Source organism: Stegostoma tigrinum, chromosome 1 (genome assembly GCF_030684315.1).
Source record: "Stegostoma tigrinum isolate sSteTig4 chromosome 1, sSteTig4.hap1, whole genome shotgun sequence".
NCBI lineage: Eukaryota > Metazoa > Chordata > Chondrichthyes > Orectolobiformes > Stegostomatidae > Stegostoma > Stegostoma tigrinum.
In genome coordinates this window covers 85,616,934-85,630,109 of record NC_081354.1, presented here as the reverse complement: position 1 = coordinate 85,630,109, position 13,176 = coordinate 85,616,934, and the positions used below count along the sequence as shown (strand labels likewise).

The 13,176-nt window shown below is 46.2% G+C and overlaps 1 protein-coding gene across 6 annotated transcripts in view; it reads right to left on the bottom strand.

Moving 5' to 3' along the window:
• The window catches only part of slit2 (slit homolog 2 (Drosophila)), a 448,496-nt gene that overhangs the window by 118,673 nt on the left and 316,647 nt on the right, over positions 1-13,176 (bottom strand). For all 6 annotated transcript variants that reach the window (XM_048546634.2, XM_059646918.1, XM_048546670.2 and 3 more), the window contains exon 13: positions 6,102-6,245. In XM_048546634.2, the coding sequence (XP_048402591.1) occupies positions 6,102-6,245 (144 nt within the window). The remainder of the gene's footprint in view (positions 1-6,101; positions 6,246-13,176) is intronic.

Genomic DNA, 13,176 nt, shown 5'->3' with positions numbered 1-13,176 from the left:
AAGCCAGCGGGTCCGTTTTGCAGTGGAGCGTTATTTAAGTAGGTGTGTTCTCAGCCCCAGGTCCTACACGGTAGGGCCTCCCTCCCACCCTCCTCGTCTAACCTAATTAAGAGTCCACAGACTCACAGCAAACACACAAGGGCTGAGGGAAGTGCCTGGTGAGTAAAGTGAGAGTTTTCGGTGAAGAGGCTCAGTGAGGAGGTTACGCCACTGATGAAGAGGGTGAAGACATGACTGTCAAGCTGATTCAGTGTGCTGCATGCATGATGTGGGAGGTCAGGGACACTGATGATGTTTCTGGCTCCTATAGCTGTGGTAAGTGTGTACACATTCAGCTTCTGAAGGAGCATGTTGCAGCACTGAAGAAAGAACTAGAAGACCTCAGGCTCATCTGACAGAATGAGAATTTTCTGGACAGGACCTTCAGCAAGGTCACTACACCGAGGATACCTGAAGAGAGAAGGGGGATGTCGATGACAAAGGAAGACATGAATGAAGTACAAGAGACCCCAGGGGAAGCACCTATTGTAAACAGGCTGACTGTCTTGAAAACTGCCGAGACAGATGACACTGCCAGTCCGAGAGGTGGACAGGTCTGCGAGTCAAAAATTGCTGTAGAGGCAGAGCCGAGAAGTCAGACATCACGGAGAGCTGTGGTAATAGGGAACTCCATTGTGGGAGGGACTGACAGGGGTTTCTGTGGTAACAGGCGGGATTTGAGGATGGTGTGTTGCCTTCCTGGTGCCAGGATCCAGGACGTCACTGATAAAGTGCAGAGAATCCTCGAGGGTAAAGGTGAAGGCCCAGAGGTGGTGGTGCATGTCGGCACTAATGATGTCGGGAAGAAAAGGAGGAGCATTCTACAGCGGGACTTCAGAGAACTCGGAAGAAGGCTGAAAAGCAGGACTTCCAGGGTGGTTATCTCTGGTTTGCTTCCAGTTCCTCGGGCTGGAGAGGGCAGGAACAGAGAGATAATGGACCTGAACGTGTCGCTGAGGGACTGGTGTCGGAAGCAAGGATTTAAATTCTTGGATCACTGGGGTATGTTTTGGGGTAAGAATAAATTGTACAGGAGGGATGGTTTGCATCTTAGTAATCGGGGGACCAGCTTTCTGGCAGGCAGGTTTGCCACTGCAACACAGGCGCGTTTAAACTAAGTAATGGAGAGCAGGGAGGGGCCAAACTGGAAATTTAAGAATGAAGTTAAAGGGAAAGTGAGAATAAGAGAGGTTAAGAAGGACAACAGAATCAACAGAGCAGAAAACTCAAGAAGGGATCGTACAGTATGGCCAAGTGAAATAGGGATTGATAGGAAGGGTGAGGGGAGAAACAAATTAAAAATATTGTATATAAATGCACGAAGCATAAGAAATAAGGTGGATGAGCTTGAGGCAAAGTTGGAAGTTGGCAAGTTTGATGTTGTGGGGATAACTGAGACGTGGTTTCAAGTGGACAGGGCCTGGGAAATGAATATTCAAGGCTATACGTGCTATCAAAAGGACAGACTATTGGGCAGAGGGGGTGGGGTAGCCCTGTTGGTGAGGAATGATATTCAGTCCCTTGCGAGGGGGGACACAGAGTCAGGAGATGTAGAGTCAGTATGGAGAGAGTTGAGAAATTCGAAGGGTAGAAAGACCCTAATGGGAGTTATCTACAGGACCCCAAACAGTAGTCAGGAGGTAGGGTGCAGGTTGAATCAAGAGTTGAAATTGGCCTGTCACAAAGGTATCACTACAGTTGTTATGGGAGATTTCAACATGCGGGTAGACTGGGAGAATCAGGATGGTACTGGACCCCAAGAAAGGGAGTTTGTAGAGTGCCTCCGAGATGGATTCTTGGAACAGCTTGGCTGGAGCCTACCAGGGAGGAGGCAATTCTGGATCTGGTGTTGTGCAATGAACCGGATTTGATCAGGGACCTCAAAGTAAAGGAGCCATTAGGAGGTAGTGACTATAATATGATAAGTTTTAATCTGCAGTTTGAGAGGGAGAAGGGAGAATCGGAAGTGTCAGTATTGCAGTTGAATAAAGGGAACTATGGAGCTATGCGGGAGGAGCTGGCCAAAGTTCAGTGGTACAATACCCTAGCAGGGATGGCAGTGGAACAACAATGGCAGGTATTTCTGGATATAATGCAGAAGGTGCAGGATCAGTTCATTCCAAAGAGGAAGAAAGATCCTAAGGGGATCCTAAGGGGACAGCCGTGGCTGAAGAGGGAAGTTAAGGACTGTATAAAAATAAAAGAGAAATATAACTTAGCAAAGATGAGTGGGAAGCCAGAGGACTGGGAAGATTTTAAAGAGCAACAGCGGATAACTAAAAAGGCAATACACAGACAAAAAATGAGCTATGAAGGAAAACTGGCCAAAAATATAAAGGAGGATAGTAAAAGCTTTTTTAGGTATGTGAAAAGAAAAAAAATGGTTACGACGAAAATCGGGCCCTTGAAGTCAGAAACGGGTGAATTTATTATGGAGAACAAGGAAATGGCAGATGAGTTGAATAGGTACTTTGGATCCGTCTTCACTAGGGAAGACACAAGCAATCTCCCAGATGCAGTAGTGGCTGAAGGACCGCTGGTAATGGACGAACTGAAGGGTATTTATATTAGGCAGGAAATGGTGTTGGATAGACTGTTAGGTCTGAAGGCTGATAAGTCCCCGCGACCTGATGGTCTGCATCCCAGGGTGCTTAAGGAAGTGGCTCTAGAAATTGTGGACGCATTGGTAATTATTTTCCAAGGTTCTACAGATTCAGGACCAGTTCCTACGGATTGGAGGGTGGCAAATGTTGTCCCACTTTTCAAGAAAGGAGGGAGAGAGAAAACAGGAAATTACAGACCGGTTAGCCTGACGTCAGTGGTGGGAAAGATGCTGGAGTCAATTATAAAAGATGAAATTATGGCTCATTTGGATAGCAGTAACAGGATAGGTCATAGTCAGCATGGATTTACGAAGGGGAAATCGTGCTTCACTAATCTTCTGGAATTTTTTGAGGAGGTATCTATGAAGATGGATAAGGGAGAGCCAGTGGATGTAGTGTACCTGGACTTTCAGAAAGCCTTTGATAAAGTCCCACATAGGAGATTGGTGAACAAAATTAGGGCACATGGTATTGGGGGCAAAATACTGAGTTGGACTGAAAATTGGCTGGCTGACAGAAGCAAAGAGTAGTGATAAACGGGTTCCTTTCGGAATGGCAGGCAGTGACCAGTGGGGTACCACAAGATTTGGTGCTGGGACCGCAGCTGTTTATGATATATATTAATGATATAGACGAAGGCATTAGAAGTAATATTAGCAAATTTGCTGATGACACAAAGTTGGGGGCAGTGAGAAATGTGAGGAGGATGTTATTAGAATACAGGGTGACTTGGACAGGCTAGGTGAGTGGACGGATGCATGGCAGATGCGGTTTAATGTGGATAAATGTGTGGTTATACACTTTGGTGGCAAGAACAGGAAGGCAGATTACTATCTCAATGGAGTCAAGTTAGGTAAAGGGGAAGCACGAGATCTAGGTGTTCTTATACATCAGTCAATGAAAGCAAGCAAGCAGGTACAGCAGGTAGTGAAGAAAGCTAATAGCATGCTGGCCTTCATCACAACAGGAATTGAGTATAGGAGCAAAGAGGTCCTTCTGCAGCTGTACAGGGCCCTGGTGAGACCGCACCTGGAGTATTGTGTGCAGTTTTGGTCTCCCAGTTTGAGGAAGGACATTCTTGCTGTTGAGGGAGTGCAGCTTAGGTTCACAAGATCAATGCCCGGAATGGTGGGACTATCATATGTTGAAAGATTGGAGCGACTGGGCTTGTATACTCTTGAGTTTAGAAGGATGGGAGGGGATCTGATTGAGACGTATACAATTATTAAGGGATTGGACACTGTGGAGGCAGGAAGCATGTTTCCGCTGATGGGTGAGTCCAGGACCAGAGGACACAGTTTAAAAATAAGGGGTAAGCCATTTAGAACAGAGTTGAGGAAAAACTTCATCACCCAGAGAGTGGTGGATATATGGAATGTTCTGCCCCAGAAGGCAGTGGAGGCCAACTCTCTGGATGCTTTCAAGAAAGAGATAGACAGAGCTCTTAAAGATAGTGGAATCAAGGGTTATGGGGATAAGGCAGGAACAGGATACTGATTGTGGATGATCAGCCATGATCGTAATGAATGGTGGTGCTGGCTCGAAGGGCCGAATGGCCTACTCCAGCACCTATTGTCTATTGTGTTCATCCAACTCTACACCTTGTTAGCCTCAGAAGAGAAGTCCCCAGATCCCTGACCAAAGACTTGATGTGTCCCTGACCTAACAGCTTTCAGGCTGACTGATTGTGACCTACTCTCCAGTCCAAAAGAAGCACATACCGCCTGAGTGAGCACACCCAAACTGGGCACCTGACCCTGGTCCATCTCCTGGACTAGCATCAGAAGATGGCCTTGAATTCTTATGCCCAGACTCTCTGACTAACCAATATTTTCACGAACTTTGGCGAGTGCCACTCTGCCAAGATTCGGACGCATGCTGCCTGCTTTCTGCACATGCGGTGTGTTTGCTGTATTATCTACTGGCATATGGTGTAGGTATGAGATTGATGCAGCACACTGATGTGCCCTGAGATACTGTGTGGTCCAAAACAGGGAAGTCTTTTGGAGTGAGTTCATGTTCAATTTTCTCGGCACTTGCTCTGATTTCCATGTTAATGTCAAGATGTTGGATGTGTTTAGTAAAAATGAAAGCCTTACATTGAAGGGGCAAGTTGGACTGTCAATGAGGTGTTTAACAAACAATAAGTCCCCTTAAGTATTAACCTAATACTGCCTTGAGAAACTCACTTTGCTGCCTAACAAAAGCATAATCAATGCAATAAGATGCTCCTGACATTGAGATAGTCCTTGCCGGATTTCCCAACTGATTCTACCACACTCTCATCACAGCCCTGTAAGATTCTGCCCAAATTAATCATTCATTTTCTCTTCCATTTCTTTACTTCCCATTATAAATTCTCCTGACTCTGCCTGTAATGGACCCACTTGCATCTTATCTAAACATTTCTTTTTTCCATATCTATTGAAGATTTCACAGATCATTATGATGCTTTTTGCTAGATTGGGTTCATATCCTCATCCCCCTTTCCTTCAGGGCAGAGATATTCAACTGTTTTCTTCAAATGGAAACTGGTAGCATTTGAAACAGAAATAATTGCATGGTCACGAAGTAAGAATTGGGCAGTCAAGCTGACTGGTTTGTTCTCCAAAGTACTACAGACTCAATTCTCCAAAGGTTTTATTATGCGTTGCACTAATTTTTGATTCCAAAGAAAACTGCCGACAGAACATGAAACAATATTACTTCTCTCTACTCGGCACGGTGGCCCAGTGGTTAGTACTGCAGCCTCACAGCGCCAGGGACCCGGGTTCGATTCCAGCCTCGGGCGACTGTCTGTGTGGAGTTTGCACATTCTCCCCGTGTCTGCGTGGGTTTCCTCCCGGGTGCTCCGCTTTCCTCCCACAGTCCAAAAAGATGTGCAGGCTAGGTGGATTGGCCGTGCTAAATTGCCCGTAGTGTTCAGGGGTGAGTGGATTATAGGGGGATGGGTCTGGGTGGGATGTTTCAAGGGGCGGTGTGGACTTGTTGGGCTGAAGGGCCTGTTTCCACACTGTAGGGAATCTAATCTAATCTAATCTACTCATTGCAATTAGTTAAACTGGAATTTGTAATTTGCACTTGTGTCTAATTTTCAACTTTCTGGAAAACCAGAAACCTGTTGGGGAACATACCCATGCTTTAATAGACTGCACAGTTCCTTTGTGCTACATGGACCATACTATGGAGGGGCAGAATTTACCTATTACCCATCCTATAATTAGGGGATGATTACTTCTCAAAAGGTAATAAGGTAAACTGAAACATTGCCAGAAGTTGAGGTTATATAAGCCTAGACTTAGTTCAGTGCATATCTCAGAGGGGACCAAGAGGTGGGACTTTCTCTTCTCCTTTGCATTTTAAAAATGTATAAATATCATGAATTATTTCATACACTATTTTCACATCTCAACAAAATCCAACTTTCCCATGTAGCTGGCATTATGAAGAAATACATACAGAGTCTGGATAGCACGCAGAGGTGCAAAAGTGCCTTTGGCAATGGTCTGTAACTTGTTGTCATATAGAGAGAGGAGATTTAAATTATGGAGATCCTGAAAAGCATCTACTCGCAGACAGTTAATCTTGTTGGCATTCAGCAACCTGTCAAACAAAACAAAAAGGAACATTACTCAAAATATACAAACAATTTCCATGCTAAGCGTCAACAGTTCTAATCAGAACAAAATTCACAACACCTGGGCCTGACTGAATTCAAACAGCTGGAAGACAAGGTCATTCTTTCACATCTTTAATTGTTTTATGGTGATCTTAGCATCTAACTCTTGTTATGTCAATGTCTCGACATTTGAATGGTTAAATTGTGACTTCGTTGAACTTTAATTCTTTTCTATTTGACATGCCAGCTGATCACATCAGGGAATTGTTGCGATATTGATGAGCAGCAAAAGACAAAATGGAAAGCAGATTCATTTAATGGTAGAAAATAGAAGTAGGCCATTCAGCCCTATGAGCCTACTCAACCATTAAAGATGATCATCCAATTCCATATCTGTTCCTGCTTTCTCTCCATACCCTTTGATCCCTTCAACTCAAAGAACTATGTCTAACTCCTTATTGAAAATACCAATATTTTGGCTTCAACTGCTTTCAGTGGCAGAGTATTTACAGGTTCATTACTCTGGGTGAATAAATTCCTCCCCATCTCAGTCCTAAATGGGCAACCCTGCATCCTTCGAGAATGAGTGATAATGGGAACTGCAGATGCTGGAGAATCCAAGATAATAAAATGTGAGGCTGGATGAACACAGCACGCCCAGCAGCATCTCAGGAGCACAAAAGCTGACGTTTCGGGCCTGGACCCTTCTGACCCTTGTTTTGGACTTCCAGGTAACTGGGAACATCCCTTCTGCATTTACAAGTCTAGTCTTGCTAAGAATTTAATCAGCTTATATTTTTTGCTTAATCTAACCTGAAATTTTAACAACCTGTTCAGAGATGTTATGACACACCTCAGGAGCAGGCAAGACTTGAACCCAGGTCTTTCCACCACAAGAGGGCTCTACTTTTATATGTCTCCAAGACATCTCCCCTTGTTCTTCAAAACTCCAGTGAATACGATCCTAGACGATCCAGTGTCTCTTCACATGCCAGTCCTACCATCTGAGGAATCAGTCAGATCAACCATTTACTCTCTTCATTGCCAGAACATCCTTTCTCAGATAAAGAGGCCAAAAACTGCATGCAATATTCCAGGGATAATGGGAACTGCAGATGCTGGAGATTCCAAGATAATAAAATGTGAGGCTGGATGAACACAGCAGGCCAAGCAGCATCTCAGGAGCACAAAAGCTGACGTTTCGGGCCTAGACCCTTCATCAGAGAGGGGGATGGGGGGAGGGAACTGGAATAAATAGGGAGAGAGGGGGAGGCGGACCGAAGATGGAGAGCAAAGAAGATAGGTGGAGAGGGTGTAGGTGGGGAGGTAGGGAGGGGATAGGTCAGTCCAGGGAAGACGGACAGGTCAAGGAGGTGGGATGAGGTTAGTAGGTAGCTGGGGGTGCGGCTGGGGGTGGGAGGAAGGGATGGGTGAGAGGAAGAACCGGTTAGGGAGGCAGAGACAGGTTGGACTGGTTTTGGGATGCAGTGGGTGGGGGGGAAGAGCTGGGCTGGTTGTGTGGTGCAGTGGGGGGAGGGGATGAACTGGGCTGGTTTAGGGATGCAGTGGGGGAAGGGGAGATTTTGAAACTGGTGAAGTCCACATTGATACCATATGGCTGCAGGGTTCCCAGGCGGAATATGAGTTGCTGTTCCTGCAACCTTCGGGTGGCATCATTGTGGCAGTGCAGGAGGCCCATGATGGACATGTCATCAAGAGAATGGGAGGGGGAGTGGAAATGGTTTGCGACTGGGAGGTGCAGTTGTTTGTTGCGAACTGAGCGGAGGTGTTCTGCAAAGCGGTCCCCAAGCCTCCGCTTGGTTTCCCCAATGTAGAGAAAGCCGCACCGGGTACAGTGGATGCAGTATACCACATTGGCAGATGTGCAGGTGAACCTCTGCTTAATGTGGAATGTCATCTTGGGGCCTGGGATGGGGGTGAGGGAGGAGGTGTGGGGACAAGTGTAGCATTTCCTGCGGTTGCAGGGGAAGGTGCCGGGTGTGGTGGGGTTGGAGGGCAGTGTGGAGCGAACAAGGGAGTCACGGAGAGAGTGGTCTCTCCGGAAAGCAGACAGGGGTGGGGATGGAAAAATGTCTTGGGTGGTGGGGTCGGATTGTAAATGGCGGAAGTGTCGGAGGATAATGCGTTGTATCCGGAGGTTGGTAGGGTGGTGTGTGAGAACGAGGGGGATCCTCTTGGGGCGGTTGTGGCGGGGGCGGGGTGTGAGGAATGTGTCGCGGGAAATGCGGGAGACGCGGTCAAGGGCGTTCTCAATCACCGTGGGGGGGAAGTTGCGGTCCTTAAAGCCTCAAGGTCCTCCGCTTCTTCCTGTCCCGCAGGCCCGACCAGGCCCCCTCCACCGACACTCTCATCCGCCTAGCGGAACTCGTCCTCACACTCAACAACTTCTCTTTTGACTCCTCCCACTTCCTACAGACTAAGGGGGTGGCCATGGGCACCCGCATGGGCCCCAGCTATGCCTGCCTCTTTGTAGGTTACGTGGAACAGTCCATCTTCCGCACCTACACAGGCCCCAAACCCCACCTCTTCCTCCGGTACATTGATGACTGTATCGGCGCCGCCTCTTGCTCCCCAGAGGAGCTCGAACAGTTCATCCACTTCACCAACACCTTCCACCCCAACCTTCAGTTCACCTGGGCCATCTCCAGCACATCCCTCACCTTCCTGGACCTCTCAGTCTCCATCTCAGGCAACCAGCTTGTAACTGATGTCCATTTCAAGCCCACCGACTCCCACAGCTACCTAGAATACACCTCCTCCCACCCACCCTCCTGCAAAAACTCCATCCCCTATTCCCAATTCCTCCGCCTCCGCCGCATCTGCTCCCACGATAAGACATTCCACTCCCGCACATCCCAGATGTCCAAGTTCTTTAAGGACCGCAACTTCCCCCCCACGGTGATTGAGAACGCCCTTGACCGCGTCTCCCGCATTTCCCGCGACACATTCCTCACACCCCGCCCCCGCCACAACCGCCCCAAGAGGATCCCCCTCGTTCTCACACACCACCCTACCAACCTCCGGATACAACGCATTATCCTCCGACACTTCCGCCATTTACAATCCGACCCCACCACCCAAGACATTTTTCCATCCCCACCCCTGTCTGCTTTCCGGAGAGACCACTCTCTCCGTGACTCCCTTGTTCGCTCCACACTGCCCTCCAACCCCACCACACCCGGCACCTTCCCCTGCAACCGCAGGAAATGCTACACTTGTCCCCACACCTCCTCCCTCACCCCCATCCCAGGCCCCAAGATGACATTCCACATTAAGCAGAGGTTCACCTGCACATCTGCCAATGTGGTATACTGCATCCACTGTACCCGGTGCGGCTTTCTCTACATTGGGGAAACCAAGCGGAGGCTTGGGGACCGCTTTGCAGAACACCTCCGCTCAGTTCGCAACAAACAACTGCACCTCCCAGTCGCAAACCATTTCCACTCCCCCTCCCATTCTCTTGATGACATGTCCATCATGGGCCTCCTGCACTGCCACAATGATGCCACCCGAAGGTTGCAGGAACAGCAACTCATATTCCGCCTGGGAACCCTGCAGCCATATGGTATCAATGTGGACTTCACCAGTTTCAAAATCTCCCCTTCCCCCACTGCATCCCTAAACCAGCCCAGTTCATCCCCTCCCCCCACTGCACCACACAACCAGCCCAGCTCTTCCCCCCCACCCACTGCATCCCAAAACCAGTCCAACCTGTCTCTGCCTCCCTAACCGGTTCTTCCTCTCACCCATCCCTTCCTCCCACCCCCAGCCGCACCCCCAGCTACCTACTAACCTCATCCCACCTCCTTGACCTGTCCGTCTTCCCTGGACTGACCTATCCCCTCCCTACCTCCCCACCTACACCCTCTCCACCTATCTTCTTTGCTCTCCATCTTCGGTCCGCCTCCCCCTCTCTCCCTATTTATTCCAGTTCCCTCCCCCCATCCCCCTCTCTGATGAAGGGTCTAGGCCCGAAACGTCAGCTTTTGTGCTCCTGAGATGCTGCTTGGCCTGCTGTGTTCATCCAGCCTTACATTTTATTATCTTGCAATATTCCAGGTATGGTCTCACCAAAATCCTCTACAATTGCAGCAAGACTGGTCGTACACTCAAATCCTCTCACTATGAAGCCCAAAATACCATTTTGCCTTCTCTATCCTCTGCTGCATCTGTATGTGTACTTTCAGTAGCTGTGGTACAAGGATACTGAGGTATCATTGCAGCTCCCCTTTCCCCAATCCATTGCGATTAGATAATAATTTCCCTTCCCTTTCCTTACATTTATCTATATTATACTCAATTTGCCCCATCACTAAACTTGTCCACACCATACTGAAACATTTCTGCATCCTGTCACAGTTTACCCACCTACTCTGTTTTGTGTTGCCTGAAAACCTGGAGGTCTTACATTTAGTTCTATCATTTAAATCATTAACAAATATTGTGAATAGCTTGGTCCAAGCACTTGCCACTGCCTGCCACTTGGAAAAAGATCCAATTATTCCTATTCTTTATTTCCTGTCTACCAACCAGTTTTCTATCCATGCGAGGACACAATCTTGAATTCCATATCATTTACTTTCAGGGGCTAATTTCTTCTCAAAGCCTCCGAAAGTCCAAGTTAACTACATCCACTGGGTCCCTTTATCAACTCTACTAGTTACATTCACATAAATTCCAGTAGATTTGCCAAACTTGATATCTCTGCCATAAATCTATGCTGATTCTGTCTGATCCTATCAGGTTTTCCAAGTATTCTGCTATTAAATATCTTATAATTGATTCTAACACATTCCCTGAGATTAATTTCAGCTAGTCCGCCTTGTTTTCACTCTACTACCTTTTTTAAATAGTAGTGTTTTATTAGCTAACCTTCAATCCATGTGACCATCAATGCAGCGACTATTTCTACGGCCACTTCCTTAAGTATTCTGAGATGTAATAGTGGGATATCCCTCCCATTTTATATCTTTTCTGATGGTACAAATAGTGATGAAAATGGGAGGAGCTGAGACGCAGTCTGTCAAGTTACTCATTCCCATTTTACTCCATTGGTCAAAGGCAAAATGACCCCCCGAAGAGCAGGATGTACAAATTAATCAATTAAAACATTTTAACTGATTAAAGATTTAACAGCATCTTTGGTTTGTTTAATACATCCTAATCAATAGTATGACCCTCTAATTTTTTACTGTTAAATTCCGATACTGCCTCTCTCACTTAAGCCTGAAGGAGGAATAAGACTCCAAAAGCTAGTGATTTCAAATAAACCTGTTGGCCTATAACCTGGTGTCGTGTGATTTCCGACCTCGTCCATCTCGGTCCAACACCGGCACCTCCACATCATAGAAATTTTAGGGCACGCAAATTCTTGAAGTAAAATTCCCACTTGATCACCAAAAGATATGGTACAATGGGCTATTGGATTTTTGTAAAGAAATGGAAGTGAAAATACTGGCAATATCACAATGCCAAGATATTTCCACTTACAGTGCGTTCTGAAGGATGGTGCTGGTGGGTGGATGATCGGTGGATTTGCTTATGGCAGCTACCTGTCTGCCAGCAGTTGGTAGGTAATTTGGCAAATTACGTTGATCGGAGTTTTCTCAGATGGCAAACTGACAAGGCTGTCGTTTGGCCAACAGTGATGGCCTTCCAAAGAGAGAGCTGGGACGGCCAGCAATTCCTATAAATCCTATAACCTCCTCTCCTCAGTCGCAAATACCAAAGGTTACAGCTGTAGCTACAGGCCACTCTATAGACAGATTCTTTTTGAAAGCCTGGTAACTATTTATTGTAAGTTTGAGATTTGTCTTCAGAGAACACCTTCATATTGAGGTTCCTTCCCATTGCTGTACCCTTATTGACAGGTTCCACTTTTGCCAGTAGACTGTTGAACTTCCAGTATTAACAGTCCCCCGTTGGTTAGTCCAGATTTGGGAGTCTGCCCGTTGATCTGATTTGATCAGGTCACTAATTGCTACATCCTCCACAATCTCCTTCCACATTCATCTCCCATCAGCATTTTCAGATCACTAACCAGTTTTTGACTTCAAAATCTAACTCAAGTCCTCAAAAACCTGATGAATCTGGAAGGATTTAGAAATTGGATTATTTAGAGATGCAATATGGGTTTAATTTCCTTTCTTCTTATCCATTATAGATGCTACATATCACCTCGGATTGCTATCTACAGAATGCAAATGAAAGACCTCAGTGTATACATTCTTTTTAAAACATGGGTTTTTGTAACACATTCTGGTAAATGGTGCTGTTACTCATTCTCCAGGTAATCCAAGCTCACTGCAGATCATGTCTGACAACTATAAATAAATGTAATGTCACTGGAAATTTTGTTCGGCATTATTGCATACAGTTACCAATGAAAGGCTTTCCAGTGGTTGGAATGTTGTTATCTCATAGCAGCCAAACCACAAAAAGCTTGCTACACTCAACATATTCCAGGATTATGACTTTGGAAAAATGTCCAGAGTTCTGTGGTCAGGGTCTTATGAAACTAAATGAAAACAGTTTCACCTGCTTGCAGAGTGGACAAGTAGATAATGATACATGCTTGTGTAGTGTGAGGGTTTGTTCAGTATGTCTTCATCAGAGAAGACTGTATTAATACTGTAACCACATGTGTCATAAATAACTTCATGACACTTTATAAATGCACTTAGAGACTTCTGGGGTCTTGCGCTGTTTGAGAAGTGCTGTATTGACGTGACATCACTTGTTTTTACTGGCGTTTAGAAATCCAGTTTTAAATTAAAAAGTAATTCAGTTCTGAATTAAATGAAATCGCATCCAGAACGATTTTTGTTGGCGTACAATTTTCATTTAAAATACATCAAACAACTCTAATCATTATGCTCACTTTGCTCATTCTCA